Here is a 12,898-nt window from a genome sequence, read left to right as displayed (position 1 = left end):
GACAGGGATTCCTTCTAATACGCTTTACTGCCTCAGTGTTTGCTAGCAAAAGCTGTCATTTAATTCCTAGATGAGAGACTGCTTAGGTTATTTTCTCTGCCTGCCGTCTTGGAACATAGGACCTTTTAGGGTTAGATTAAATTGAGGTTTGACAACATACTTGTCTGAGGCCTAGCAAACAGCTGTTTATGTAGGTGTCTCTCTTATTCCTTGCATTTCAGCTTTTTGGGTGAAACTGCCTGGTTGAATGGGTTGAAGTTTTTATATATGTCAAAGCTTTCTCAGTTTAATTTGAGAACAGTTAAATACAAAGTCTGTTTAAACAACAGCAACCAAGAAAAGGCAGATTTTTGTTTTAGTGCTGTTAACTATAAATAGTACTCTACTTGTGGGTGGCCTTGTGTGGAAAATGCATGTAACAAAATAATGATTGCTTTCCTGGTTCAGATACATGTACACTCAAAGTCACACGTAAGAGTTCTCAAAATGTTTGCTTTTGAAAGGATCAGTTTTGTTAGCTAGGTTTTCATTTCACATGTCAGTCAGTGTCACTTTGTAAGTCCTTACAATTTTTTGGTGGAGGTAGAGACTTCTGTAATGAATTTAAGTCAAAACCAGTATGCTTATTCTCCTTATTTTTATGGATTATAGTCCTCAAGCTGTGAGATGAAACACACTGTTAGGTGTGGATGAAGACTGAAAATTTGTGAGCCAAAGTTTATTGCCTTACTTTTGCAGTAATGGGTTCACCTTTAGTATAACTGCATTTGCCTTCATTTAAATGTTGACAGTACCCATTTGTCTTATTTGTGAATAATGCCTTGGTGTTACATGATAAGTAGAGCTTTAAATAAAATTATTTGGGATCTGCATGAGATCTTTTTCCTGTTTTGACAGGATGTGTGCACTTTGCTGTCTGATTTTACCAACTTTTTGTACAGTTACATAGTAATACGAGGTATCAGGGACAGTCAGATCTGTCATAATTGTAGATGATCCAACAGTACTGTTGTTCTGAATTGCAAGCGAAGCCTGAGATGAAAATATGCTGTGAATTCTAGGTTCTTTTGTTGTATCTCTCCACCTGCATAAAGTATGCCTCTTGCATCGTTGTTTGAGTTTTTAGTGAAGTATCTGTGATTAAGATGGTCTGCTTAGTAATAGAAGTTCTGTCTGGCTTCTCAGTCACTGAACCTGCCATCTTTGCACATCATATTTATAGCTCAGTGAACAGTAAAAGCTCATGAAGGCTAACTACACTGTCAAGGAAAATGTCAGGGCACTCTAAATTTCTTGAGGTTTACTGGATGTGTATTTAGAGATCTGGACGAGGCATGCTGTACCCTGTTGGCAGAAATTGACAGTAACTTGTCTTGGTGAACTTTGCAAGAGCAAAGGAGGTGATTCTTACTGTTGGAGTGCTTGACATTTATGTTGTGTAGTGTGGTCACATAAAATATCCATTCAAACTCATGTATGAAAGAAGATAACCACTCTAATTTTTTAAGTAGCAAATTTAAATCTTATTTTAATTTTGAAGAAAAGATCAGTTAGTTGCTATTAATGATACTGACAAGTTTCTGGACTTGGAATTTTGAGGAGATTCACATATTTTTTAGAGTATAGTAGTGTGGAGGCTGGTCTTTGAGACATTTAGGTAATCAACTGATAATCTTAAAAGTTGCTGTCAGCATTGACATGTTAGGTAAACCTGGAGCCACAAATATTTTAGCTACTGGTGGTATAGCATATAGTTACCAGGCAGCCAACATGACTACTATGTGGTTTTCATTTCTAAATACACATCCATTCCCTTACTTAATTTATGGCATAAGAAAGAAATTTATATCCAAAGTTTCAAGTCTCAGCTTCTCATGGTCTTGCTGTGTTTGGCACTTTGCATAAAGGAAACTATGTCTGCATCTTAATTTAAGGAAATGCTTCAGGTTTTAACATACAATGGCACTGTCCCATTGTAAGGCAATGATGTGGGTTTTTGAGAGGTCTTCTTTTTCAACAGATAAGTGTTTTTAAAGTAGATTGAATTCCAAGGTACCAAATTTCCTTTTGAATGTTTCACAGTTGCTGGGGGATTGTACTGGTGCTCTTCATAGTGAGATACTGAGTCCACAGCATGGTTATGGTGTAAGTGATGCACATAATGATAAAAGGGTCCTACTACATAGCAGTAGTTGTACAACCAGTAATTTGAAACAATTGAAGAATATAGATAGAAGAACAGTTTTGATGAGATCTAATTTGTATTCAAAAGCTGCAGGCAGTGTTTTGCACATAAAATTGCACGTGGCAAAATCCAACCGTATCCTGGGCTGCATCAAGAGGAGCATGACCAGCAGGTCAAAGGAGGTGATCCTGCCCCTCTATTCTGCTCTTGTGAGACTTTACTTGGAGTATTGTGTGCAGTTTTGGTGTCCTCAACATAAAAAGGACATGGAACTGTTGGAACAAGTCCAGAGGAGGGCCACAAGGATGATCAGGGGACTGGAGCACCTCCCATGTGAAGATAGGCTGAGAAAGTCGAGGCTGTTCAGCCTGGAGAAGAAAAGGCTGCATGGAGACCTCATAGCAGCCTTCCAGTATCTGAAGGGGGCCTACGAGGATGCTGGAGATGGACTCTTCATTAGGGACTATAGTGACAGGACAAGGGGTAACGGGTTTAAACTTAAACAGAGGAGGTTTAGATTGGATATAAGGAAGAAATTCTTTACTGTGAGGATGGTGAGGCACTGGAATGGGTTGCCCAGGGAGGTTGTGAATGCTCCATCCTTGGCGGTGTTCAAGGCCAGCTTGGACAGAGCCTTGGATGAGATGGTTTAGTGTGAGGTGTCCCTGCCATGGCAGGAGGGTTGGAACTAGATGATCTTAAGGTCCTTTCCAACCCTAACTATTCTATGATTCTATATCTGCTTATCACATGCATCAAATTCTAAGCAAAAAGATTATTTCAAAAAAAGGTTATAACCTTTGTCATAAAAAGATACTAGGCACTAATAGGATATTTGAAGTAGCTGGAAACTTAATTCATACTTAAAAAGAAGTGAATTAAAAGTTACCTTAAAACCTAAATTACCTTAAGTTTTGCAAAGTGGAGCTTGTGCTCTGCTTGTTTCACCATAAACTTTGTTTTTAGAATTCATTGAGTTCAGAGCTTATACTGAATATAAACCCATACTTTGTTTCAGTACTAAACTAAATATAGTTGTTAGCACTTGCTTATCTGTTTAATACAGTAATGACTTGGATATCTAGAAAACTCAAAGCAGTTTATTGGATGTGTAGACCTGACAAATACACAGGACACTAACATTAGTTAATAAGCAAATGCTCCTGTGAGGTAATGTTTTATATTAACAATTTTATTTAATAATTTATATATAGTTTTTCTGTGCTGTTGATTTCAGACATCTACTAAGATAATACTGAAGACCTAAGAAATAAATAATTATTTGTAGTTAATTCTTGATTTGATGGGGAACTTTCAAAAGTGACAGCAGCTTACAGGTGTAAACAGTGCTGCTTCTGGAGAACTAAGTCAGTGTGCAGCAACTGAAATCTTGAGAATTAGCCCAAATCTTTTATCTGTGTCAGTGTCGTAATTTTAGAATCTGTCACTCCTGTGGTTTCAGCCAGTGATGTAATCTGGGATTCGCACTTTGTTACTGCATGGCTAAGTTGCTGAGATATTTTCTTCCAGATATTTTTCAGACAGCTTTCTTTTTAACTCATTCAGTTCCCTGTCTATTCAAATTCCAGTAGCTATGGACTAATGTTCAAGACTAATGCCACCTTCTAAGAATAGAGTGCTGTCAACCTTTGGTTGACTGTATGAAAATGGTTGGGAAGGGGAAAAGGAACATGATCTTTCCCAGTGGCAGCAGCTGCCCCAGAATTAGAAGAATACAAGATGGTGGTAGACAAGAACTGTAACTTTTGGGTGGCTTCAAAAAGCGAGAGTGGGGACACAAGACAAAAATTAATTCACAGGGAGGTAGAGCAGTGTAGGTGCTGGTGTCAGGGAATGTTTTGTTTAGTGGCCAGCCTGTCTAGTGGATGCGTAGCAACAAGTTTTCACTGTGTGTTTCTTGTACTAATATTGATGTATTTTGAGTATAGTAACAATGATTAGCAGCTTGAATTCTAATTTGTGTGTCATGTCTGCTAATGTGTTGTGAGGTGTTAAATTTAAGAGATTATACTTCCAAACTGTCTGCTTGCCATGTGCTTTTATAAAAGATTACTGGCCCCATGGCAGAAACAGTAAAAATCACAGGATATTTAGCTTGTGCTGTGACCAGTAGCAGCTGAAGGAACAGGCACCATTCATCTTGTGCCTTCAACTGGAAAATACTAACATCTGACAGAAGACTGGATAGGACTGTTGTGAGGAGAGGCCTTTACAGTAGATGAAGCCAACAATTTACAAATCTGCGTTTTAAGTTTTGCATGTGTCTGTGTATGTTAATTTGGTGCAAGTCTCCTGTTTAACAGTCTGAAAAGCTGACAAGCATCCATTGAAAGTTTTATATTAATTACTCTTGTCCACACTTGAGCCCTCTGCTGACAGCATACAAGACTATTAGTGGGTTCTATCCTTTGTGTAACTTGGTCATTCAAAGCCAGCCCTGTTCTGAGGGTTTGTGTTTGTTGTTTTTGTTTGTGGTGGTTGGTTTGGGTTTTTTTTCCTTCCCAGAAATTTAGTCTACAATTTTTTTGTTAGTGTTGCATGGAGTGTATTTGTGCTATTGGGAACTGCAGTACTTGACAGTTGGTTTCGTCTAAAGGGGGGATCCTGTGAACTTGGAAGTGTGCATTGCATTTTATTTTGGTATTTGATTAGTTTCTTCAGCAAGCAGGTAGTAAATGCTTCACAAGGTAGAAATGTTGCTATTAGGATCTCAGCATTTACAAACACCAGTTTCTGTGCTTGGGTGCCGAAAACATTTGTTCCAGAAATTTGTAGTTCTGGAATGCTTGCTATGTAGGCAGTGTGTAGGATAATAAATCATGAGACACTATGAGGAGTTTAAAGTAACATTTTTCCTGACTTGCTTAATTAAATTGTAAAATACTTGTTCTTTGTAAACACAGACCTACTCTATTTGGAAAGTAGAAGGATATAGAATCTGTCTAAAATGATGTTTGCTACAATTTCACAATAGTGAGTCATAGGATCATAGAACCATTTAGGTTGGAACAGACCCTTAAGATGGAGTCCAACTGTGTCTGTCTTTTTAATACTTTATAGTAAGATCTTGTGTAACTGGCCAAATAGCAGTTTTGAAAATCAAGTACTGCTTTAGCTGTTTCTTAAAACTTATTTGAGCTTTGCTAGCCCAACTCGGTTCCTTCAGAGTACTATATGTGAAGTTGATCTGTTAAATGGTCTTTTGGTTATTTGAACATGAAGATGCTTTGATTTTTCTCTCTGTTTCCAAAGGTGAAAGTTGGCTTTGAAAGAAAAGTTACAATACAAATGTAGTCCTATTATTTAGTTGAGCTTCAGATCAACTGTGCCATGGATGGTGCAGCAGGGTTAGTCATAGGCCTGGGTTTATATGCTAGGTATAAATTCACTGAGTGCTGTTATAACTCATGATGGATCCAGGTTAACGACTGCTTGGATATCACCAATACTAGTTGTAGAACTATTGACAGGTGAGGGTAGATCTTGATTATGAAACTTTGAGGCAGAAGACCTTCAGATTATAGTAGAATCTATGGGGGAAAACATGGTTCTGCTGCTTGCTGTGTTTAATTGTCTCAAGTTGCACATGCTTTGCTTCCATACTTCACCAGTCTGCCTAATGAAGCATAAGGATCTGTCTGCTTTCTGGCAAGGAGATGTAATAGGAGTGTGAGACTTAGCTGAAGTTATGTTACTACTGAACTGTGTGAATATAAGTTTTAAATCGGATTTTCATAGGACGTGTTCCTTCCTTTTTTTTTTCTTTGAGGAATGCGAAAAGGACACAAAGTGTGCAAGAAATGAAAACACCCATCAGTTATTAAAACTTTTTGTCAAAGTGATCCCCTGACAGTTAGCTTAAACTGTCATTTAAAACTAAGCAAACAAAAAATAATCACCATTCTTTCAAATTCAGATCTGACACACTGCTATTTTTCTAGTCTGAGCAGAACTGTAGTCTTTTTATTAATATTTATGCTAGGTCTAATAAATAGTAACTGAGCCAATAAGATTGTTCAAATGACTGGCAGTAGTGAAGCTGAAATCAAGTATCACACTTGAGTAGTAGGCAATAAATAACATCCTTTACTAGATGATTGAGGAATATGCAATCAGGTCTGTCTAAATTTGGGTGGGGTTTGGTTGTGACAGTACAGCTAGCTCTGACATTTTATATGCAGCTGTCACATGAAATATTTGATACTGCTGTTCCTGTTTAAAACTTTCTAAAACAGAATTAGTTCTAATTTTGCTGTATGGACAACTTATTCATGCTGAGATAAAGGAGAAGTTTTACAAGTGCATCCATCAGAAAACCTGGCCGAGCTCTGCATTTAGGAGTGCAAAAAGGGTGAATCTTCTTTCAGAATGGGACAGTAAGGTGTAATTTTCTTACTAAAGCAAAGATTGTTGGGCAAGCTGCAGGTGTTTTAGCATGCAGTTCGAGAAAAAAAACCAACCTAAGCATGCTGTTTCTATTTTCCATTAAATAAAATAGAGGAATGCACCTTCCAGGAACTCACTGTTGATGTTAGGTACTCTGGAATAAATTACTTAGGTTTTTTTCTTACATATTATGTGTTTGTGGTTATATTCCTGAAATGGCTTTTGTGAGAGTTCTAGGTATTTGTTACGTGTGAATTCTAATGCCATAGAGAAACACATCTGACTCCAGAAAAACAGCAGAAAGATTATTACAAATAATTAAATTTTGATACTGTGACTAGCCCTGACACTGACCTGCTTGGTGAGTCAAATATGGCGAATTTTTAACAGAAAGAGCACTTCATGAGGTTATATAAATCAAATGCTGTAATATTTCTTAACGATTTCTGTTGAATGCAGGGGTATATACTTTCTTCAAATTGTCTGAATAAAAATATTAACCCAAAGCAAATTACAGTAATTTCATTAAAAAAGCTAATCTTTGAACTTTTGCCACCTATTTGTGCTTAAGTCCATAATTATGTATTTATAGATAAGGTCTTAGTTGGGTTTACAGATGCTTCTGGTGTCACAATAACAAATAACTTTTGTACTGGTGACTTTGTTTTCTATTTATAATAGTATATTGATAGTGAGCTCTGATGGCAGCTCAGAGTCTGAGAACTATTGCTACTTTATGAAGAAACTTGCAGGTTTATAAAAAGTCTTTTACTTGGACATTGCTTAATGCCATCTTTAGCTAATCTTAGATTGATGTTGACAGGCCTACTTTATTTCTTAGCTAGTTAACTCTGCAGCATGCTGGCTCCTGTTGGTGCTGACACTCATTCTGCTGTGTGTTGGAGTAAGAAAAGTCTAGTCATCGTTAGCAGTGTCATCACATCACATCAGTAGCAGTGTTGGGGAGGAGGTGGGACAACTATTGGCAGCTGGTTTTGAGTTCGCTTGAGCCTGTCATGAAGATACATGTTTGGTTTGAAGACTATCCCAAAGACATGGCTGAGAGTTTGCTTCTGTCTTCAGCCGTTTTAAGTGGGTTTTATGGGGAGGACAGCAATTGGACACACACTCCACCTCACCCCATGCACTAGTAGTCTTTCCAGGATTAAAAAGCCCAGTTCTGTGTAGCTTTTCTGTGTATGCCTTGTGCACCAGCCCCCTAATCAACTAAGAGATCTTCCACTGGTTTTTGTATAGTTTATCAATTCCTCCTTTACTGGATGCTTGAGGAGGGGGAAACAGTACACAGTACTCGGATACAGCATCATGAATGCTGACTGTTGGGGAATAACAGCTTCTTTTGACTTGTTGACTGCAGTTTCGCCCCTGCAGCACTGATAGCTGTTGGCCAGGGTTTATTCCGACTAAACAACCCAACCACCCACAGAGCTACTTGGTTACTCTCCTCTTCCTAAGGATAAGGAGAAAACAGAAGGAAGCAAAAAGATCTGTGAATCAAGATAATGACGTTTTAATAGGAAAAGCAAAAGCTCACACACACAAGCAAAGAGAAGAATTAATTCCTTCCTTCTTGATGGGAGGCAGATGTTTGGCCACCTCCTGGAAAGCAGGGCCTCAGCATGTATGGAATGCATCACTAGAATAATTTAAGTTAGAAAAGACCTTTAAGATCATAAAGTCCAATTGTTAGCCTAGGGCTGCCAAGTCCATCACTGACCATGTCTGGGAGCACCACATTTACATGTCTTTAAATACATCCAGGGATGGTGAATTAATTGCTTCCCTGAGAAGCATGTTCAAGTGCTTGCAGTGAAGAATTTTTTCCTAATATTCAATCTAAATCTTCCGTGGCACAGCTTGAGGCCATTTCCTCTTGTCCTATCACTGGTTACTTGGGAGAAGAGACTGACACCCACCTCACTACAGCCTCCTTTCAGGTAGTTGTAGAGAGTGATAAGGTCTTCCCTCAGCCTCCTTTTCTCCAGACTTAACAACCTCAGATCCCTCAGCCACTCCTCATAAGACTTGGGTGCTCTAATGCTTTAGACTCTTCATAATCACCCTTCCAAAAGTTATAACAAACATCACAACCAGAAATGTCCCTTTTTTCTCCTTTCCATGAACTTTTACTGCTGAACATGGCATGATATGGTATGGAATTTCGCTTTCGTCAACTTGGGTTAGTTGTCTCATCCTCTTGTCCACCCCCAGCCTTCTTACTAGGGGTGGGGACAGGATGGAAGAGAGATGAAGCCTTGATACTGTGCATGCACTTTTCAGCAATAGCAACAACGCTAGTATCTTGCCGACACTGGTTTAGCCACAGATCCAAAGTACTGAACTATATGGGTTGCTGTGAAGAAAGTTAACTTCGTCCTAGTGCAGCAGCCATGTATGTGGTTGACCTTCATTGCCACAAGGGCTCACTACTCACTCTTCAGGTTGCTGATCCCCACAGCTGTTTTCTGCAAAGTTGTTCCCTAATTTTAATTTATTTTTTTTTATTATTTTTTATTTTTTTATTCATTTTTTTATTATTTTTACCCATATTTAATGGGTAATTCTGTGCCACTTGCAGGACCTCATGTTTGTTTCTGTTGACTGTCATAAGATTCAGTTAGTTCAGGCCTCTAGGTTGTTGAGGACCCTCTCTCTAGCACGTTTATTCTCCAACATTGGAGACCAGAGTTGCAGACTACTTCCTGGTCTCCCAGGCTGGTGTCACCTTCAGACCTCATGTGGGTGCATGTCATCCTGGCTTTCGTTGATGAAGATTGGGCAGAGCATGCAACACTGTCCTGCACGACATCCTTGTCTCTAAATTGGAGAGACATCAATTTGATAGATGGACCACTGAGTTATGGTCAATGGCTCAATGTCCAGCTGGAGACCAGTAATGAATGGTGTCCCTCCAGAATCGTTGTTGGGACCGGTCTTGTTCAACATCTTTGTCGGTGACATGGACAGTGGGATTGAGTACGCCCTCAGCAAGTTTGCTGATGACACCAAGCTGTGTGGTTCGGTTGATACACCGGAGAGAAGGGATGCCATCCAGAGGGACCTTGACACGCTTGTGAGGTGGGCTGATGCCAACCTTATGAAGTTTAACCATGCCAAGTGCAAGGTCCTACACCTGGGTGGGAGCAATCCCAGGTACAGCTACAGGTTGGGCAGAGAAGAGATTCAGAGCAGCCCTGCAGAGAAGGACTTGGGGGTGTTGGTCGATGAGAAAATGAGCATGAGCTGGCAGTGTGCGCTCGCAGCCCAGAAAGCCAACCGTATCCTGGGCTGCATCAAGAGGAGAGTGACCAGCAGGTCGAAGGAGGTGATCCTGCCCCTCTACTCTGCTCTCATGAGACCTCACTTGGAGTAGTGTGTGCAGTTCTGGTGTCCTCAACGTAGAAGGGACATGGAACTGTTGGAACAAGTCGAGAGGAGGGCCACGAGGATGATCAGGGGACTGGAGCACCTCCTGCATGAAGAGAGGCTGAGAAAGTTGAGGCTGTTCAGCCTGGAGAAGAGAAGGCTGCGTGGAGACCTCATAGCAGCCTTCCAGTATCTGAAGGGGGCCTCTAAGGATGCTGGGAATGGACTCTTCATTAGACACTCATGTAGTGACAGGACAAGGGGTAACGGGTTCAAACTTAAACAGGGGAAGTTTAGATTGGATATAAGGAGGAAGTTCTTTACTGTGAGGGTGGTGAGGCACTGGAATGGGTTGCCCAGGGAGGTTGTGAATGCTCCATCCTTGGTGGTGTTCAAGGCCAGCTTGGACAGAGCCTTGGATGAGATGGTTTAGTGTGAGGTGTCCCTTCCATGGCAGGAGGGTTGGAACTTGATGATCTTAAGGTCCCTTCCAACCCTAACTATTCTATGATTCTATGTTAAACTCTAATAACCCAGTGCAGTCTCCTAAAGATTGCCTCATCTGAGTTGATTCCAGTTAGGTTTTAAACCATTGACCACAAGCCTTTAAGTCTGGCAGATTTTCAGACACCCTGAAGTTGATATTTATCGAATTTGGTGCTAGGATGCTGTGGGAGGTGGCATTGAAAGCTTTATTAGAGTCAAAGTAAATCACATCCACTGGTGTCCTCCATCCCTTAAACCAGCTGTTTCCTCACAAAAAGTTACCAAGTTAGGTGCAATTTGCAGTTCATAAAGCCATCCTGGCAATTCTCAATCATGTGCCTGGAAATTGCTTCCAAGAGTATTTACTGTATAGTTAGTCTGAGGATTGAGGTGAGGCTGACTCTCATAATGCTTCAGATTCCACTTCTTGCCCCTTTTTTTGAAGATGAATAAATATGGTCTTTATCAGTGGCTTCCTGTGGTCACAGTGACCTCTGAAGAAGAGGGTTTTATTTGATTATATTGCAATTGGTGATATGTTTACATTAGAAACACCATAGACTATGAAGATCATACTCACTTGGGAAAGAGGAAATGTAGGAAGGAGGGTACAGCACAAGTCACACACAAACTGGGAGTGTGCAGTTTAAAGGGATTAGATCACACCTCTTTTTAAAGTTGCATGTTTTTTTCAGAGAAAGAAGCAGATGTAAGTGTAGGTAAAGTAAACTAAGGTTGTTGAGGCAGCAAAAATGGCAGTTTTGTCATATGTGCTGATAGACATGCTAGTTGTTTTTGTAAGCTTCATAATTTGGCATAGTTTGCCCTTTTTATCACTTTTCTAAAGCACTGAGGATGGTATTAGTACATTTGGCAAACCCCATGCAATCTGTTCCAACAAAAAGGAATTGGTTTATTCTTGCAAGGGCCAAAAAGATGGTTGCAAGGACTAGAACCGTCGAGAGTTTGAAGCTGCTCATTTGCAATACTGAAAACCATTAATGCAATTTGAAGTACTTATAAAGGAGGTTTTTTGGTGAGGTGTTGATTTAAAAGGTTCTTTGAGGAACTGAGCTTTAGACTCCTTTGAAGTTGAACAGTTGATATCTGCTTGCATTAGAAACACCTGGCAGACTGTAAAGAATATGTTCACTTCTCTAAAAAGACAAGCAAAAACTTTTTAGAACAGAATGACTTGTTCTTACAATGTCTTAATTTTGACTCAAGACACATTTTGATATTAAAAATTCATTTTTTACAAATGTACTTTTAATTATTTAAGTTTTTTATATTGGTTATGTATTTGAAGTATAGAGATTAAATGTATTTTCAAAGATCACTAAAAGTCTAGTCAATTTTCACACATTTATTTTTCAGGAGCTGGTGAATCAGGAAAAAGCACAATTGTGAAACAAATGAAGTAAGTATGGTGAAATACTATCCTAGAGAAATATTTTGTTTATTTGAATAGAGAATTTATGGTTTTTCTCCTTTCATAGGATTATCCATGAAGCTGGTTATTCAGAAGAAGAATGTAAACAGTACAAAGCTGTTGTCTACAGTAACACCATTCAGTCCATTATTGCTATCATTAGAGCAATGGGGAGGTTGAAGATAGACTTTGGTGATCCAGGCAGGGCTGTAAGTATTGAAGTATGCACACAGATACATGGCTGAAATATCCGTTCATTTTCAATTTTTGTCTGTTACTATTTTCCGAAAAAAATCTCCAGATATCCAAAAATCTTCTTTATAGGCTAAAAAGTTTAATTGAAAACTAAATGTCATTGGTCTTTACATGGCAAGGTGACCTACACAGCAGTCAGCACTGGGCTGATTCACAACAGCTGTTTGTTTAGATACAGTTTTCTAAATTCTGCCTGAATTTGGAGAACTGAGTCTTAAGGAGGTTTTGAAAAACATTAAGCTATGCACTTAGGTCTCTTTACTCGTATGGACTTGTGGCCCATTATGTTCTGGAAGTCATTTCAGTTAGACATCTTCATGTTGCATAAAAACAGCTTAAATAGGTAGGTATCTACCTGCTGTCTACATTTCTCTATTAGGTGATAGGCACAGCAATGCCTAAAACATTACCAGCCTCTAAGCTTAATCCTGTTTCATACTAATCTCCAGTGTGGAGGACTTTATTTTACATGGGCATAACTCTGCTGCTGGTATCCCATTTTTTTATATCGTATTTAGGATTAAGGCTTTCCCCCAAGGAATAGACCTTTTTCTAAGCTTTTCTGCTCCTTTTCCATCTCATTTCATCTAATGTTCCATGCACAAACCTCTGATGGGTCTGTTTGCCATTCCAGCTATTAAAACCGGTCTGCCTAATTGATTCTTTTAAGGCTTACTGTTTCTCCAGTCCGAACTCTATAATTTTACTTGTGGTGACCCTGATTATGTCCATGTCTGGTTGGGAGG

General features: G+C 39.3%; 1 protein-coding gene across 1 annotated transcript in view; it reads left to right on the top strand.

Moving 5' to 3' along the window:
- GNAI1 (G protein subunit alpha i1) overlaps positions 1 to 12,898 on the top strand; it is a gene marked incomplete at its 5' end in the record, with an annotated part of 33,689 nt that overhangs the window by 9,108 nt on the left and 11,683 nt on the right. Inside the window, 2 exons of the mRNA XM_080633919.1 lie at positions 11,843 to 11,885; positions 11,965 to 12,106. Coding sequence (XP_080490045.1) covers positions 11,843 to 11,885; positions 11,965 to 12,106 — 185 coding nt within the window. The remainder of the gene's footprint in view (positions 1 to 11,842; positions 11,886 to 11,964; positions 12,107 to 12,898) is intronic.

Source organism: Psittacula echo (assembly GCF_963264785.1).
Source record: "Psittacula echo genome assembly, chromosome: 1".
NCBI classification, from domain to species: domain Eukaryota; kingdom Metazoa; phylum Chordata; class Aves; order Psittaciformes; family Psittacidae; genus Psittacula; species Psittacula echo.
This window is presented reverse-complemented; position numbering and strand designations above follow the sequence as displayed.